This window comes from Balaenoptera acutorostrata, chromosome 12 (assembly GCF_949987535.1).
Source record: "Balaenoptera acutorostrata chromosome 12, mBalAcu1.1, whole genome shotgun sequence".
In the NCBI taxonomy this organism is placed as follows: domain Eukaryota; kingdom Metazoa; phylum Chordata; class Mammalia; order Artiodactyla; family Balaenopteridae; genus Balaenoptera; species Balaenoptera acutorostrata.
In genome coordinates this window covers 55,863,922-55,878,540 of record NC_080075.1, presented here as the reverse complement: position 1 = coordinate 55,878,540, position 14,619 = coordinate 55,863,922, and the positions used below count along the sequence as shown (strand labels likewise).

The window sequence follows — 14,619 nt, the reverse complement described above, 5'->3', positions numbered from 1 at the left end:
CCCGCTGCCCAGCGTCTGCTCCCAGGCCTGTCAGCACTGCTCAGTTGAGTCTGACTTCCTTCCTCCCTGACTCTCATCATGGTACCCGAAACCTGAGAACAGGGCAGGAGTCGGGGGATGGGTGGGGATAGGAAGGTGAAGCTGGCGAAGAGCCTGCGAGAAGCAGTGGGGAGGAAGCCAGCTCTAGGACTGACTCCCCTCTAGGGCTCAGCTCAGGACATTTCCTTCCCTGTCAGAAGGTGCTGAAAGTCATCAAAGGTTTCTGAATTCTACAGGCATCCAAGGATGCCGAGGCTGAGGAGGGACTTACACGTTTAAGACCTTCTTCCCCTCTGGTGACCAGAACCAGATCTCACTGGGAAGGGATTTTTGCATCGGCAGAACATTCACAATCATTAATGAATCATAACAGTAGTGCCTTGATGTTCTGTAGCCCCTTTTCTTTCGTCTTCCTTATCCTAATTTTATGCTCACGCCAACTCTCTTGTCCATGCTCCCTTACTGTCCCCAGGTTACAGGGTGGGAAGTGGAAGGCAGAGAGTTGAAAAGGTTTGTCCAAAGGTCAGGAACTAAGTCAGTGGTAAGGGTGAGACTGCGCCCCTCCTGGCATAGGGACCCCATTCTCAGAATCCATGCCATCGAACCCCCCCTGGGGGTCATCACTGTGACCCAGCCCTTCTTACCTAGGAGTAAATAAAACAGCTGCAAGGGAGTGTGCCAGTCCTGAGGCCACAAAATAATTGGTCTGAGTCCCTCTTCATGCTGCTCTGGTTTACTTTCTGCATCTTTATACTCTGCTTCATTTCAAAAGAGGTTTGACCCATCTGTTAGTAAGCTGACGGTACTCTGGGGCCTCCAAGCAAGCAGGTACTATCCTGGCCCAGTGTGGGTATTTTCATGTTTCCCTTTTTTAATGCTGAGAGCTCCTTTGAGAGCTTCAAGGAGACAGGGTCATATGGTAAAGAGACCCCAAGTAAGGGATGAGGTGCCCGGGTTTCTAGGCCTGGTCCCTGCCCAGAGTGCTGTCCAGCCTTGGCAGGACACCGTGCCCCTCAAGACCTCTCTTTGGCCCCAGTCAGTGCAATTACGGCATTCCCCAGCAGTGTTGTGAGCGCAAAGGGATGTGAAAACCCTCTTAGCAAGACATGGCATTATTGCAGAGCAGAAATAAGGCGCTATTCCTCTTCCCTCTGTTGTAAGAACACATAGAAAGACATTGTCTTCAAGTTTTAATATCCCCAAGCATCCAAGTTCTGTCTTCCAAAATCCATTTATTAACTTGCCTTGGAAGTTATGCTGAGAAGCTCTGTGCTGAGACCAAAAGTTATACTTAGTTAAGAGTAAGAGATAGAAAACTGCAGAATTGGCGTGGGCATATCTGTAGACTCGGAAGCTGTCTTCACCCCTCCCCTCTACCCTGTCCCGACACATCTCAGAGGAGTCAAACTCCAGATCTAAGGAAGATCTCCAGGTTCCTGGAGTGAGCTCTCATGGGCCTCAGTCCTTCTGAAAAGAAGCCAAAGTTGTCTTTATGTCAAGCAGCATGTGGTCACTAATGCGTGATTCTGATTCCCAAGGGTCAGTAGTTTGTGTTCCCCTCCTGTGATCCCAGTTATTCACGAGCATCTTTTAAAAATGGGTTATGCTTAAGATGCCCATTTCTACACAGAGGAGTGTACGTCTTGGTGAATATATAGCTAACAATAAAGCTTCCTCAAATAGAAAAGGTCAAAGGATCATCCAGCCTTATCATCCCCAGGTAATTCAGGTCACATACTCTGGAGGGGCACAAGGCTGTATCATAGTTGTGAAATTGTACTGAGGAATCCCTGTCCCGTCCAAGATAAATTTGCAGCATGTCACTCTTGGGAAGCAGTTCTTTTGGTAATGATAAGCCCATTGCTCATTTTGTTAAATAACCTTGTGTAAGATGGGTGTTTAGAATAAACCCAGCAACAAGGCCAAATAAAGTCCCTTAGAAGGTAAAGGCTTCTTAGTCCCAGCTATTGAAATAATCACCTCACCAATAATTACTGTAACAATTGTTCTCCATTAGTCATTGTTCTAATTTTCAAAGGAACCTTGAAGGGTACCTGTTGCCTTTGGGACTCTGCGAGGTTCCAGAGAAGGCCAGGATTCCTGCATTACACCTAGAATAATGGAATAAACAGGGTACTGGCTGAAGGGGGCTTTCGGAGAGGTGGTCTGGTCCCAGAGTAAAAGGAAGATCTGAAGGAGCTGGTTGGCGGGGACGGCCTCCTCTTTGCATGCCTAGGCCTTGCTCTACGTTAGGTGCCAAGGAAAGTGTGCAGAGCACATGAAGGCACGTAAAGGGATGCCCCACTGGGTCTGCTGCTATGAAAAACCAGAAAGAGGGCTGAGAGCTCATGGGGGTAAATTCTGAGTATTAAATCCTAATGGGAAGGGCTCGTGAGGTATGCGCTAATGCAGTATCTTGTCACCCTTGGCCCTAGAAATAAAAGAACTTGAAAACAACATCCGGAAGGCCTTGTCATTTGACAACCGAGGGGAGGAGCACAGGGCAGCAGCATCCACCGACGGCCAGCTGGCGAGCCCGGGCGAGAATGGTGAAGTCCGGCAAGGCCAGGCCAAGCGCTTGGGCCTGGATGAGTTCAACTTCATCAAGGTGTTGGGCAAAGGCAGCTTCGGCAAGGTCTGTGACATGCAGGGGCAGGGCTGCTGGTTTGATCCAAGATTAAGTGATGAACATTTCAGCCTAGTCTGATTATATTTTCCTTCCTTGTTGAGTGCAAATGGCCTGAGGCCAAGCAGACAGGAGCCAGGGTTCTGCTGCTAACTAGCCGTGGGACTTCAGTGTAGTCATTCCACCTCTCTGGGATTTGGTTTTTCTCGTTTGTCAAATGGGGATAGGAATCAAGTGAGAGAGTGGGGGAGAAAGCACTTGGAACGGTTTAAATTGCATTACGTGTGCTTGGCATGCCATTATCGATAATAGTAACGATAGCTTTCTTCCCTTCAGAGATCCGTCTGAAATTCTGGTTTTAATTCATCATGAAGACTTTGGAAGTGAACTCTAGAATCTCTGCCCTCAGTGAACTTGGGGCTCAAAGGAAATCTTAGCATGTATTACTTTGGAAATATAATGTTATTCAACTGACTTTTCTGCCCCTGACTAAATGTCTTGTTTATCCTCTGCACCTGGCAAGAGATTGAGCACAACTGTCTCATGTCTTGAATGAGGGGCCACTGCCCTCGGTTCCATTCTCCCTCTCCTGCTCACCCCGAGCCCGACACAGCCATGTGGGGCGTGGGTGCAGAGTGTGCCCGCTAAAGCATTTGCAGTGATCAGCCAGCATTCTGAAGGTGGGGTGAGATGGAAAAATAATCCCGGTTTATTTTAGAAAGAAGATGGAAGGGCAGAGAGCCTAGGAAGCTGGTTAACACTTCAGTTCAGACCCTTGATTATTCCTGCTCTTCACAAAGCCATGCCTGGGGGTCTATGGGAGTCATCTTTCCAGGACCTCCCAGAGCAGAGCGCCGGTGCTCTGGGGCCCAGGTGCCTGGCTCTGGGAGCTCCCAGGGGTCCCGTGCCCTCACGCGTCCTGGACTTTTGCAGGCTGAGCTGCAGACCTGCTCCACTTCTCTCTGAAGGGAGTGGCTCTCTGGAACCCCCAGGCTATGAGACCCGGTTCTTAACCCATCTCACCTGCCCCATCTCATCCTGAGATCGCAGTGGCAGGAAAGGAACTGGTATTGGCTTAAATGGCAAAAGCTGAAGCAATCACATTCTTTGGAGACTGGTTAAATAAGAAACAGACCCCAGTCCTCTGAGGAGGCATAACTCTGGGATGTGAGCAGGACCTGGTTAAATTTTAAGCAAGATTCAAGGGGAAAGAAGCAGGCTCAGAGTTTCCAGCTTTCCATAGGGTATAAGCAGGATGGGAACTCTGATGACTCCAGAGTATTTAGGTTGCTTCTTCAGAGAAATTGCAGCCAAAGTTTGAGCCAGTTTTAAAGAGTTTGTACTATATGTCATGACAAAGGTCTTCAGGGTAACATCCTGAACACCCTCGTGAAGTCTCTGAGTTACTGTTCTTTAGCTCTACTAGAATACTGTACTTAGGAGTTATTTAATGGGAGAAAGTCTTGTCACATTTATAGGGAAATGAGTGCAAAAATATCAAATGATAGGAAAACTTTAAGAAAATAGAACTGTTAATTTGCTCTCTAGAGAAGGAATCACATTCCCAGCTTTAAAGCTATAGAGGAAACCATAAAGGTAAACAAGGACAGATTCGACTACATAAGATAGGGGACCCTGTTCAATAGAAAAAGATAACAGAAAATCATAAAACAGTCTTAGAAAAACATTGGCAAAAAGTAAAGTGGTAGTAACTTTATATACCAAAGTCATACAGATGTGTAAGAAAATAGATAACTAGACGGAGGAAATTGACAAATAATTCGCACAAAAAATAAATATAATTAGAAAACAAATATTTTTAGTTTCATTACAAATTAAAACAGCATTGAGGTAACATTTCACACCCATGACATGAGCAAAAATGTTTTTTAAGTGAAAGCACCCACTGTTGGTAAATTTGCATGAAACTAAAGCATTTCTACATTGCTAGTGGCAGATTAAATTGCACATCCTCTTTGAAAGTCAGTTAGGAAATGTGCAAAATATTTAACTCTATAATCCACTTCTAAGGCTTTCCATCTTAAAACTGTGGTATAAAAGAAAGAAAAAATTATATGTATAAAAATGCTTGATGCAGTTTATTTATATAATACTTAATAATTAGATGTAACTCAAGTGTCTAATATGAGGTAAATGGTTAAACTGTTACTGATATACTTGAATTGAGTATCAACAACCATGATATGGTGGAGACCATGTAGAGAAATGCTTATGAAATAATGTTCAGTTAAAAACAAATCTATTTGCTGTACTCTAATTGCAAGTATGACAAATTATATGAACATATGAGTAATTATTTAATAGATGTGCATTGAACTTTTCTTTGCCTGGACACTGTTAGAGATTAAAAATAAATAAATTGTAGTAGCTGTATTAGGATGGGTAGTCTTTACATTTTAAATACTATTATGCTATTTAAAATTAAAGAAAAAAAGGAGTTAGTTTTTAAAGCATTTGATGTTGACTTGGGTTTCTTTTGATTCCCTACAAGTATAGACTTACGGGATGGTTTTGGTTGATTACAGGTCATGTTGGCGGAGCTCAAAGGCAAAGATGAAGTATATGCTGTGAAGGTCCTGAAGAAGGATGTCATCCTTCAGGATGATGATGTAGACTGCACAATGACAGAGAAGAGGATTTTGGCTTTGGCGCGGAAACACCCATACCTAACCCAACTCTATTGCTGCTTCCAGACCAAGGTATGTTTCAGAAGAAGCTGGTGGACCTCCATCTTGGGGTTGTGCTGTAGGACACTATGGTATCTTGACTGTGAGGTAAAAAAATCAATCATAGATCCCCTACATTCTTTTCTCAAAGACCTTGTAAAGTGGAATGGATTTTACCCTTGAAAAGATCAAGGTATATTTGAACAGTATTCTCTTTTTTAAGGGCAAGGGATTTTCCGTTCAAGGTTGTGCTTGTGAAGGGATGAAAGGGCGATAGAAGTCTTTGCAAATGTAACTGGACAAAGCCGAATGACTAACCCCAGTGTTTGCTCCTTGGAGAAAACAACAGGCATGGTTAGTCCTTTCTCAGCTCCTAACTTTCTGTCACTAGGCAAATCCCTTAAGTTCTTTATGGCCTTCAGATGAAATGAAAAAAGAGTAAAGGCTACCCAAACCACATCTAACCTGTATAATGTCATATGAGGTAAAGGATGTGAACAAGTGCTTAAAATGCCATCGTGGGGAATTCCCTGGCGGTCCAGTGGTTAGGATTCGACGCTTTCACTGCCGGCCTGGGTTCGATCTGTGGTCTGGGAACTAAGATCCCACAAGCGATATGGCATGACAAAAAAAAAAAAAAAATAGGATGCCATCGTGAACCGCAAATGTAAGGTAGCATTTTAAAACTACCAAGTAGGTGCCTGGGGACCAGAAGGTGGCAGTAAAGAAATGAAAATAATCTGTAAGTACATTATGGAGTCTGACCGATGAGTATCCTTAACTCATTTGTTACTTATTCTTAGTAAAGAAGAGAAATGCCAACATTCTTCATGAAGCTCTTTTATTACCCCATTTTGGGGAATAAAATGAGTGAAAGTCTTTCAGGATGCCTTAAGGATTTGTAGCCCTTGGCTCCTTGAGGAGGCAAAGGCAGCCTCACCTGAAACGCTTACCCGCATCCATCTGGAGCCCAGACAGTGACGGGTTCCACCTTGGACAGATGATTCCTTGCTCCTTGGCATACTCTCATTGCGAATGCCAGTCTTTCCACTTGGAATTCAACAATTACTCATTTGGTCATTTGGCCAATGTTTATTTTATTATATTTTATTGAGTCCTTTCCACGTGCCCAGTGTCGTGCCACGTGCTGGGGGGAGACAGTGGTGAGCAAGGCCCAGTCCCCGACCTCAGGGAATTTACAGTCTCTTTGGTACACTGTTTCCCACAGGGTAGTTCTCTGAACCTTCCTCACTTGAGAAACTTTTCAGAATAAAAGGGACGAAGTGAGAGAGTGGCATGGACATATATACACTACCAAATGTAAAATAGATAGCTAGTGGGAAGCAGCTGCATCGCACAGGGAGATCAGCTCGGTGCTTTGTGACCACCTAGAGGGGTGGGATAGGGAGGGTGGGAGGGAGACACAAGAGGGAGGAGATATGGGGATATATGTATACGTATAGGGGATTCACTTTGTTATACAGCAGAAACTAACAACATGGTAAAGCAATTATACTCCAATAAAGATGTTAAAAGAAAAAAAAAAGAATGAAAGACTCTGTGGCCCATAATTTGGGACACTGCAGTCTTGACCTCTCTTAGAGTGTCTCAACATACATTTGCTTGTCAAAGTTGCTGAGGAGACCTGCAATGGAAAAATATATATATTACCTTTACTTAATCTACTATTTCCCAATGATGTGATCCCAAGCTTTACCTCACTGTCACTACCCGTTCCAAACACTGATCTAATGAAATTTTTCCTAACCCTCTGAAATCTCTCAGGAGAATATAAAATAGCTCCTGAAGATCTGGAAATCTCTTTTCTGAACAAGTATAGCACTTAACACACATCCAAAACAAGGATATCTAGTATGTATTGCCTGATATTTGTGGGTCCGTGCATGTGTGTGTATGTGTACACGCGCAGAATCCAGTGTGATAATAGAGGGTCAGTCACGAGGTCAGCTTTCCTCTTTTCTCCACATGAGCATGATCCTGGATTAATGAGAAATGTACCCTATATCTCTTTATCTTCCATGGTACCTGTCAGAGGGCCTCACAACCGGTAGGTTGTCACTCTCAGAATTGGAGGGTTGGAAGATTTTTTAAAAATTCTCTCTTCTAGTCTTTTTGCACCAGTGAGAAAGTCACGTTTCAGAGAAGTAAGTCTTTTGCCCACAGATACTTGGTATTGGCCAAGTCGAACTTACCGTCTCATCTCTGCGACTCCCAGTCCAGTGGGGACTTGCTCTGACATCACGTTGTATCCCCTCTGTGGGGAGAGCCCCCCCTCTTCCCCTGCGTCTAGCAGCTGTGCCATCTCTTTCACCCACTGAGCTGGTTTCCTAGGCAGGGATCCACACGAGCTTGCTTTCTTTGGACACGTTGCCAAGAGGTCTGACATCCCAGGAGGGATCCAGTCCGGTTGTAGGGACCCTGTGAACCCCCTGTACGTGGTGGACCTGGAGAGCCAGAGCGGAGGCTCTGCTTCCCTGCCCTCTTGGTGAATGAGTGAGGGAGCAGGAACGATGTCCTCAGCGTCAGCAGTGTTCTCTTCTGTGCGATTAGAATAGGCTGAGGGTCCTCATTGTGTGGCTGCTCTTGGAGCACAAGATGGCATCGTACAACACCATGAGTTTCCTTTACGGCAGAACAGTGACCAAAGTGACATGGAGATCGGTATCTGGGTGGCAGAGGGTGAGGCTGGGGAGAGGAGGGACTCTCCTCTGAAGTTCAGAGGTTTGCTACCTCTTCTCTGAGGCCAGTGTCAGGTAGCGACGGTTGCAGGAGCAAGTCCCAGACCACCGTTGCTCAGTAGAACATGGCGCATCTCACTTTACGTGACAGAGGTGCGCTCATCTCATTTTTCTAAAGCAAATCATATTTTAACCTCGCCGAAGGACCTCTGCTTACTAGAGAGGACTCTTATGAGGAATCATCTTGTAACCCCCCAGCTTAACCATCAGAAAATGTGGCTTTTCCTATGGCAACCAGTCATCATGTTTTTAAAAAGGAGCTGTTGTTCACCTGACTCTGAGGTCGGTGCTGGGTATGGAGTTATCAGCAAAAAGGAAGGTGATTCTCAAGTGGAAGAGTTTACTCAATAAGGGATGGGGCTTAAAAGTTTTTACACAGCAAAGGAAACCATAAACAAGATGAAAAGACAACCCTCAGAATGGGAGAAAATAGTTGCAAACGAAGCAACTGACAAAGGATTACTCTCCAAGATTTACAAGCAGCTCATGCAGCTCAATATCAAAAAAACAAACAACCCAATCCAAAAAATGGGCAGAAGACCTAAATAGACATTTCTCCAAAGAAGATACACAGATTGCCAACAAACACATGAAAGGATGCTCAACATCACTAATCATTAGACAAATGCAAATCAAAACTACAATGAGGTATCACCTCACACCAGTCAGAATGGCCATCATCAAAAAATCTACAAACAAATGCTGGAGAGGGTGTGGAGAAAAGGGAACCCTCTTGCACTGTTGGTGGGAATGTAAATTGATACAGCCACTATGGAGAACAGTATGGAGGTTCCTCAAAAAACTAAAAACAGAACTACCATACGACCCAGCAATCCCACTACTGGGCATATACCCTGAGAAAACCATAATTCCAAAAGAGTCATGTACCACAGTGTTCATTGCAGCTCTATTTACAATAGCCAGGACATGGAAGCAACCTAAGTGTCCATTGACAGATGAATAGATAAAGAAGATGTGGCACATATATACAATGGAATATTACTCAGCCATAAAAAGAAACGAAATTAAGTTATTTGTAGTGAGGTGGATGGACCTAGAGTCTGTCATACAGAGTGAAGTAAGTCAGAAAGAGAAAAACAAATACCATATGCTAACACATATATATGGAATCTAAAAAAAAAAAAATGGTTCTGAAAAACCTAGGGGCAGGACATGAATAAAGTTGCAGACATAGAGAATGGACTTGAGGACACGGGGAGGGGGAAGGGTAAGCTGGGACGAAGTGAGAGAGTGGCATGGACATATATACACTACCAAATGTAAAATAGATAGTTAGTGGGAAGCAGCCGCATGGCATAGGGAGACCAGCTCGGTGCGATGCAAGAGGGAGGAGATATGGGGATGTATGTATATGTATAGCTGATTCACTTTGTTATACAGCAGAAACTAACACACCATTGTAAAGCAATTATACTCCAATAAGGATGTTAAAAAAAGAAAAGAAAAGAAACTACTAGTCAAATTTTGATGTAAAATAAATAAATAAAGGATGGGGGTGGGGAGTTATACTAACTTCCATAGCAAACAGCCTTGAGACGGTACATTCTGGGTGGAGGTGTTCGAGCTGGGAGGACTCAGAGGAGGGGGTGCGCTTTAGAGTCTGGAGGTGGGGAAAGAGCTCAATCTAGGCTCTGCAGAGTGGGGAGGACTGGGACAGGACTTGGGTGGGAATGGGAGCCGAGTTCAGTGGCCATAGTTCGGTCCAGCTTTAGTTTCACTTTTCCTGAAAAGAAAGGACAGTGTTTCTGAGCCACCGTTAAGCCTGGTTTTGACTAAGACTCTAATACATGATTAAGGAACACAAGACCTGCTTGCAATCCTATTAAGATTTCTTTCATTCTTGTTTGATTATGACACAGAGAGCAGCAATAATGTTGTCAGGTTTGATTATTTTTAGACGGGCCTTTATTCGGTATGTAGAAGAAACAGCCCCTACGGAAGCATTCCTTTGAGAAGTTCCTGAGGGATTGCACATGGCTTCCGGGCACGCACTACGCAGATTGCCTCACAGGACTTGGAAGTGTGTGAGGTCCCATGTCTGGTACGGTGACCAATGGCAATGATTGTGTAAGCCTACTGGCGCCAATCGTGACGTCAGGTCATGAGTTAGGTCTGGTTACCACAGCCCACTGAATGACCAAGTTACAGTTAAAGAAGGCTGTGGCCTTTTCTGTGCCAAGCCCACCTGCCCTTGGCTTCTGTACTCTGATCATTCTCCATGGGATCTAGAAGGAAAAAGCAAATGAAATGGCTCCAGTGCTTGTGAGAAAAGGCAGAAAGCCCCCCAAATTAAGCCAATAACTTCAATTTCAATCAAATTCACACCAGTATGTTTGACTGGAGTTCCCACTATGCTGTGTGCTCTTTGGAATGCTGGAATCACCTGAAACAACTAGAGAAATCTACAAAACTATATTTGACTAAATAGCAAACATATGGTATGAAAAGGGGGGCGAAGGGACTTTCCACTCCAGCAGAGATGGAGTAGTCTCATTTCTCTCAGGCCCTCCCTCTTACAACAAAAAAAAAACCCTGGGCATAATTCTTATTTTATAAAAGCATTATGCTCATCAAGACTGGCATAGCCATAAAGAATTATAGACATTGTACTATCTGTTGATATGGATGAGAAACTAAAATTTTCATATTTTAAACTGATTTTTTAATGGATAATGTTAAATTAACAGCACACTTAATATTTCCATACACAAAATAATTTTTTCTTGGTTAAAAAAATGTATGGCCTGTAATTAATTCAATGAATATACAAGTATTTATTGGGCATCTGTTATATGCTAGACACTGCTAGGTTCTGGGGCTACAAAGCTCAAAACATACCAGTTCTGAACGCATGGAGATTGCTGTTTAGTGGGGAGATAGACATGCAATGAGTGATATTCTACAGCATTGTAACTCTTCTAGTAGAGCCCTGTAGGTGATTCATTTGAAGCTCTGCAGAAGGCAGTTGGGAAGGCTTCCTGAAAGAGGTGGCACCTAACTTGGGCCGTGAAGCGCGGGCAGCATTTGGAAAAGGATAAAGGCAAAGAGATGCTGAAGAAGCCTAGAACTTATCTCCAACTCTCATTTTCACCGTTATTTTTCCAACACTGGAACTCCCACCTCAGTCTGTGTCCTGCTTCTTCCAAGGAAATGTCAACGGCTAAACAACCACAGGGAAGGAGAAGAAGAAAGGGAGGGTATTTGGAAAATAAAGAGGGAGCTTCCTGCGTCTGCAAGATCAGATGTTGAGTGGTAGAGAGGGGAGATAATACTGGGACCCTGCTTCTTTGGGCTCTAAAAGTTACGGGCTGCTCAACGTCAGGGCTTAGGGGGAGGCGTGATTTCAGGAATTGCCTCTTCTGGCTTCCCACTCATCCACGGAAGGCTGGGGTTGGGAGAGCCACTGAGTGGTAGGTTTGTTTTTGCTTTTGTTTTTCTAGTTAAAAGAAAGAAAATTCTCAGGCATTTTGAGCTGCTGCATGTGATCCCCATTGTGAAATCATCCCTTCCAACTAAACCCGACTTGAATAAATTCATCTGTGATTTTTCCTCTTTAAAAATATGAGTCTCTACCTAATTGTCCTCATCCCCCACTCTTTGGCATTTCCTGCCAGGCCTGGGAAGACAACTCCTGGAGGGCTTGGTCAGTGTGAGTCGCTAAGAAGGAAACAGAGGGTGAACTAGAGAATCTCCCTTGGCCAACCTCCCTCGCTGCCCTGGGGGAAATGCAGGATGGAAAAATCCTTAAAAAGCAACCGGAGACATTTTTCAAATGAGTTTTAATAAGCTGTGTGAGCAGGGAGTGAAAACTGCTGGGAAAGGAGTGTTGACTATGCAGGGGGAAAACTGTGGTTTCAAGGAACTTGGACATTCTTGTGACTGTCAATTCTGAAGAGCGGCAAACGCGAAAGCAAAAACAGTAAAAATTAGGGCACTGGTAGATTTAAAAAAAAAAAAAAAAGAGGTGACCGTGTCAGATTAAATCTAAAAAATCTGAGAATGAAGTATGGGTCTCTTTTGTACTAGAGCACACCATGTGAGGCAGCATGGTGTCTGAGGGGTTGGAGGGGCTTTGATTGGACTTGACGAGTGCCTCACGAGCGTAGACTGAGACGTTCAACACCGTGAGATGGTATGTGGGTCAGGCAGCCACCTGGGAATCGATATGCTTGCTAGTAAAAGAGATAGCCTCCGTAGTTTTCTAACAGATTTCAGTGAAATGAGATCTATGGTAGAGGACACAGGCTTACCGTTGGCAGAAGCCATTGTCAAAGTGATGGGACTCCAGCAGACTCTATCTCCTTACTTCCAAACGCCATCCTGCCCTAGAGCAAGCCGGTCAGCAGAGCCACTGCTTTTAATCAGCCAAGAAGACATCTTCAGCAAGGGCCTGCAGCGTGCAAATCACCGCGAGGCTTTACAAGACTTTTATGATAGGACCTCTGTCAGAGTAGTGGTTATAATCACTATTCACTTGAGGAGGATGGGCTGAGGCCTGTGGAGGGCTGGTGGGGATTGAGTTGGGGGGTGGGTTGGTAGGGAGAGAGAGAAAGAGAGTATGTGAATGAGTGTGTGTGTGGTGGGGAGGGGCGTGTCTATGTGCAGACCTACCAGGGGTGCCCAACCCAGTTGGAGAGAGGAGATCACGCAGACCTACCAGGGGTGCCCAACCCAGTTGGAGAGAGGAGATCACAGTTTTCATAAGCAAGCAAGTCTTCACAGAGGTGGAGGACCAGGTCTAGAAGCATAACAGGATGCATTCTGCATGATGAAAGGAAAAGTTACAGAGTTAATTACTGCTCATGTGCCCCCTGGGGGGCAGAGAGGTGTGTGTGTGTGTGTGTGTGTGTGTGTGTGTGTGTGTGTGTGTGTGTGTGTGTGTGTTGGCTCTTAATCTAAGGTGCTGCTGCCCCAGGAAACTTCTTTGCCTCCAAGGAAACCTTGTATTTGAATAGGACAGTTACTTTTACAAATGCCTTCATTTCATTTAGATCAGCCTTCCCACACGTTCCTAAAGATGTCTCTGTGAGACAAGTAAGGTCACTCCCTTCTATGGATGAGAAAACCGAGGCCCAGAGAGGTCTTACAGCTTGTCTGTAATGGAACCCAGCTTGGAAGCAAGGTGTGCTGAAGGCCTTTGTTGTTCACAGGATGCTCTTCTGTCTCCAACACCTCCCTCTTGTCCAAGTTCTCTACTTCACATGTTCTTACCCCCAGCCCCTCTCTCCCCAGTCCGCATTTGCTGTCACACACATGAGAAAGGGTCTGAATGACCGCTCTGTTTTACCTGGATTCAGTGAGATTGGAATTTTTAAAAAATTAATGCCCCTTAAGCTGGTGAGAGTAGCAAGATCTTTCAGCCTGTTTCTGGAAACTTTTCTGTTTTCTGAAAGTGCAAGAGAGGAGAGAGGAGAAAGGGGGCATGGGCATAGGGATTATATCCAAAATGGGCTGGAGCAGGACGAGGCCCTCACACCTGTCCATTCAGCCACTGTTTATTGACCATCTACTATGTACCCAGTGTACTGTGCCATGGGCATTGTGGGACGCCATGCTACCTGACAGCAATTTAATGGTGAACTCATTGCTTTGTTCGCCTTCAGAAACTGTTGGCCTTGGCCTTTAAAAAATAATAATAATATTTTTTTAATCACAAAGAATATTTGTTAATTGTAGAAAATTTGGAAAATTCAGAAAAGGACAAAAAGAATTATTCTAATGACTACTACTAACATTTTGATGTGTATATTTCCAGTTTAAAAATATGTATCTGTTTATACATATATATTTTAAAAATTGATATCATACTTTCAACTGTTTCACCAAAGATATATTGTAGCTATTTCTGTTGTCACTAAGTGTTCTTTAACCAAATGATTTCTAAGGTTCACAGTATCCGAGGGCCTCCTGTAGAGAAATCCTGAGTTTGAGGGTTGCGGGTCTCCAGTAAATGCTTGGCTTCCCATGGAGCTGATGTTAGCAGTAAGTGAACCAGAAAGCACTGCCCAGTGTTGCGCAGAGATACCATTTGCCTCTATGCAGCAGAATAGCCTCTTTCTGTTTTTGTTTCTCTCTTTCTGTAACATAAACTTGAGTACAGCTTGTAAATATTCTGACATTGGCATCTTGTAGAACAAGAGTTAAATTCCTTTGACATCATGTACGTGTATATATGTTTGTTTAGTAGATGTTTTTTCACCAGTGTGGAGTATATTTACCTGTCCTCCTAAACGATTTGCTTATTCTGCTAAGCTGTAGTTTCTGAATTAGGTTTTGTGGAGGTGCCTCAGGAGTTGCTGTGTGTGTGTGCACATGTACACACACACACACACATCTGGGCAAACAGACCCTGTGTGTGCTATGAAGAGAGGACTTCCACACTCTTCTTTCTAGCCACCCAGAGCAGTCCCCACCTTCAGCTGCTTCTCGTGTTAGTATTCCAAGTAAGACGTCATTTGAAGAAAGGATTTTACCTTGGGAAAAAAAA

The 14,619-nt window shown here is 44.1% G+C and overlaps 1 protein-coding gene across 3 annotated transcripts in view; it reads left to right on the top strand.

Moving 5' to 3' along the window:
- Nucleotides 1–14,619, top strand: part of PRKCE (protein kinase C epsilon) — a 517,974-nt gene that overhangs the window by 353,100 nt on the left and 150,255 nt on the right. For all 3 annotated transcript variants that reach the window (XM_057558401.1, XM_057558400.1, XM_057558402.1), the window contains 2 exons: nt 2,475–2,674; nt 5,212–5,385. In XM_057558401.1, the coding sequence (XP_057414384.1) occupies nt 2,475–2,674; nt 5,212–5,385 (374 nt within the window). The remainder of the gene's footprint in view (nt 1–2,474; nt 2,675–5,211; nt 5,386–14,619) is intronic.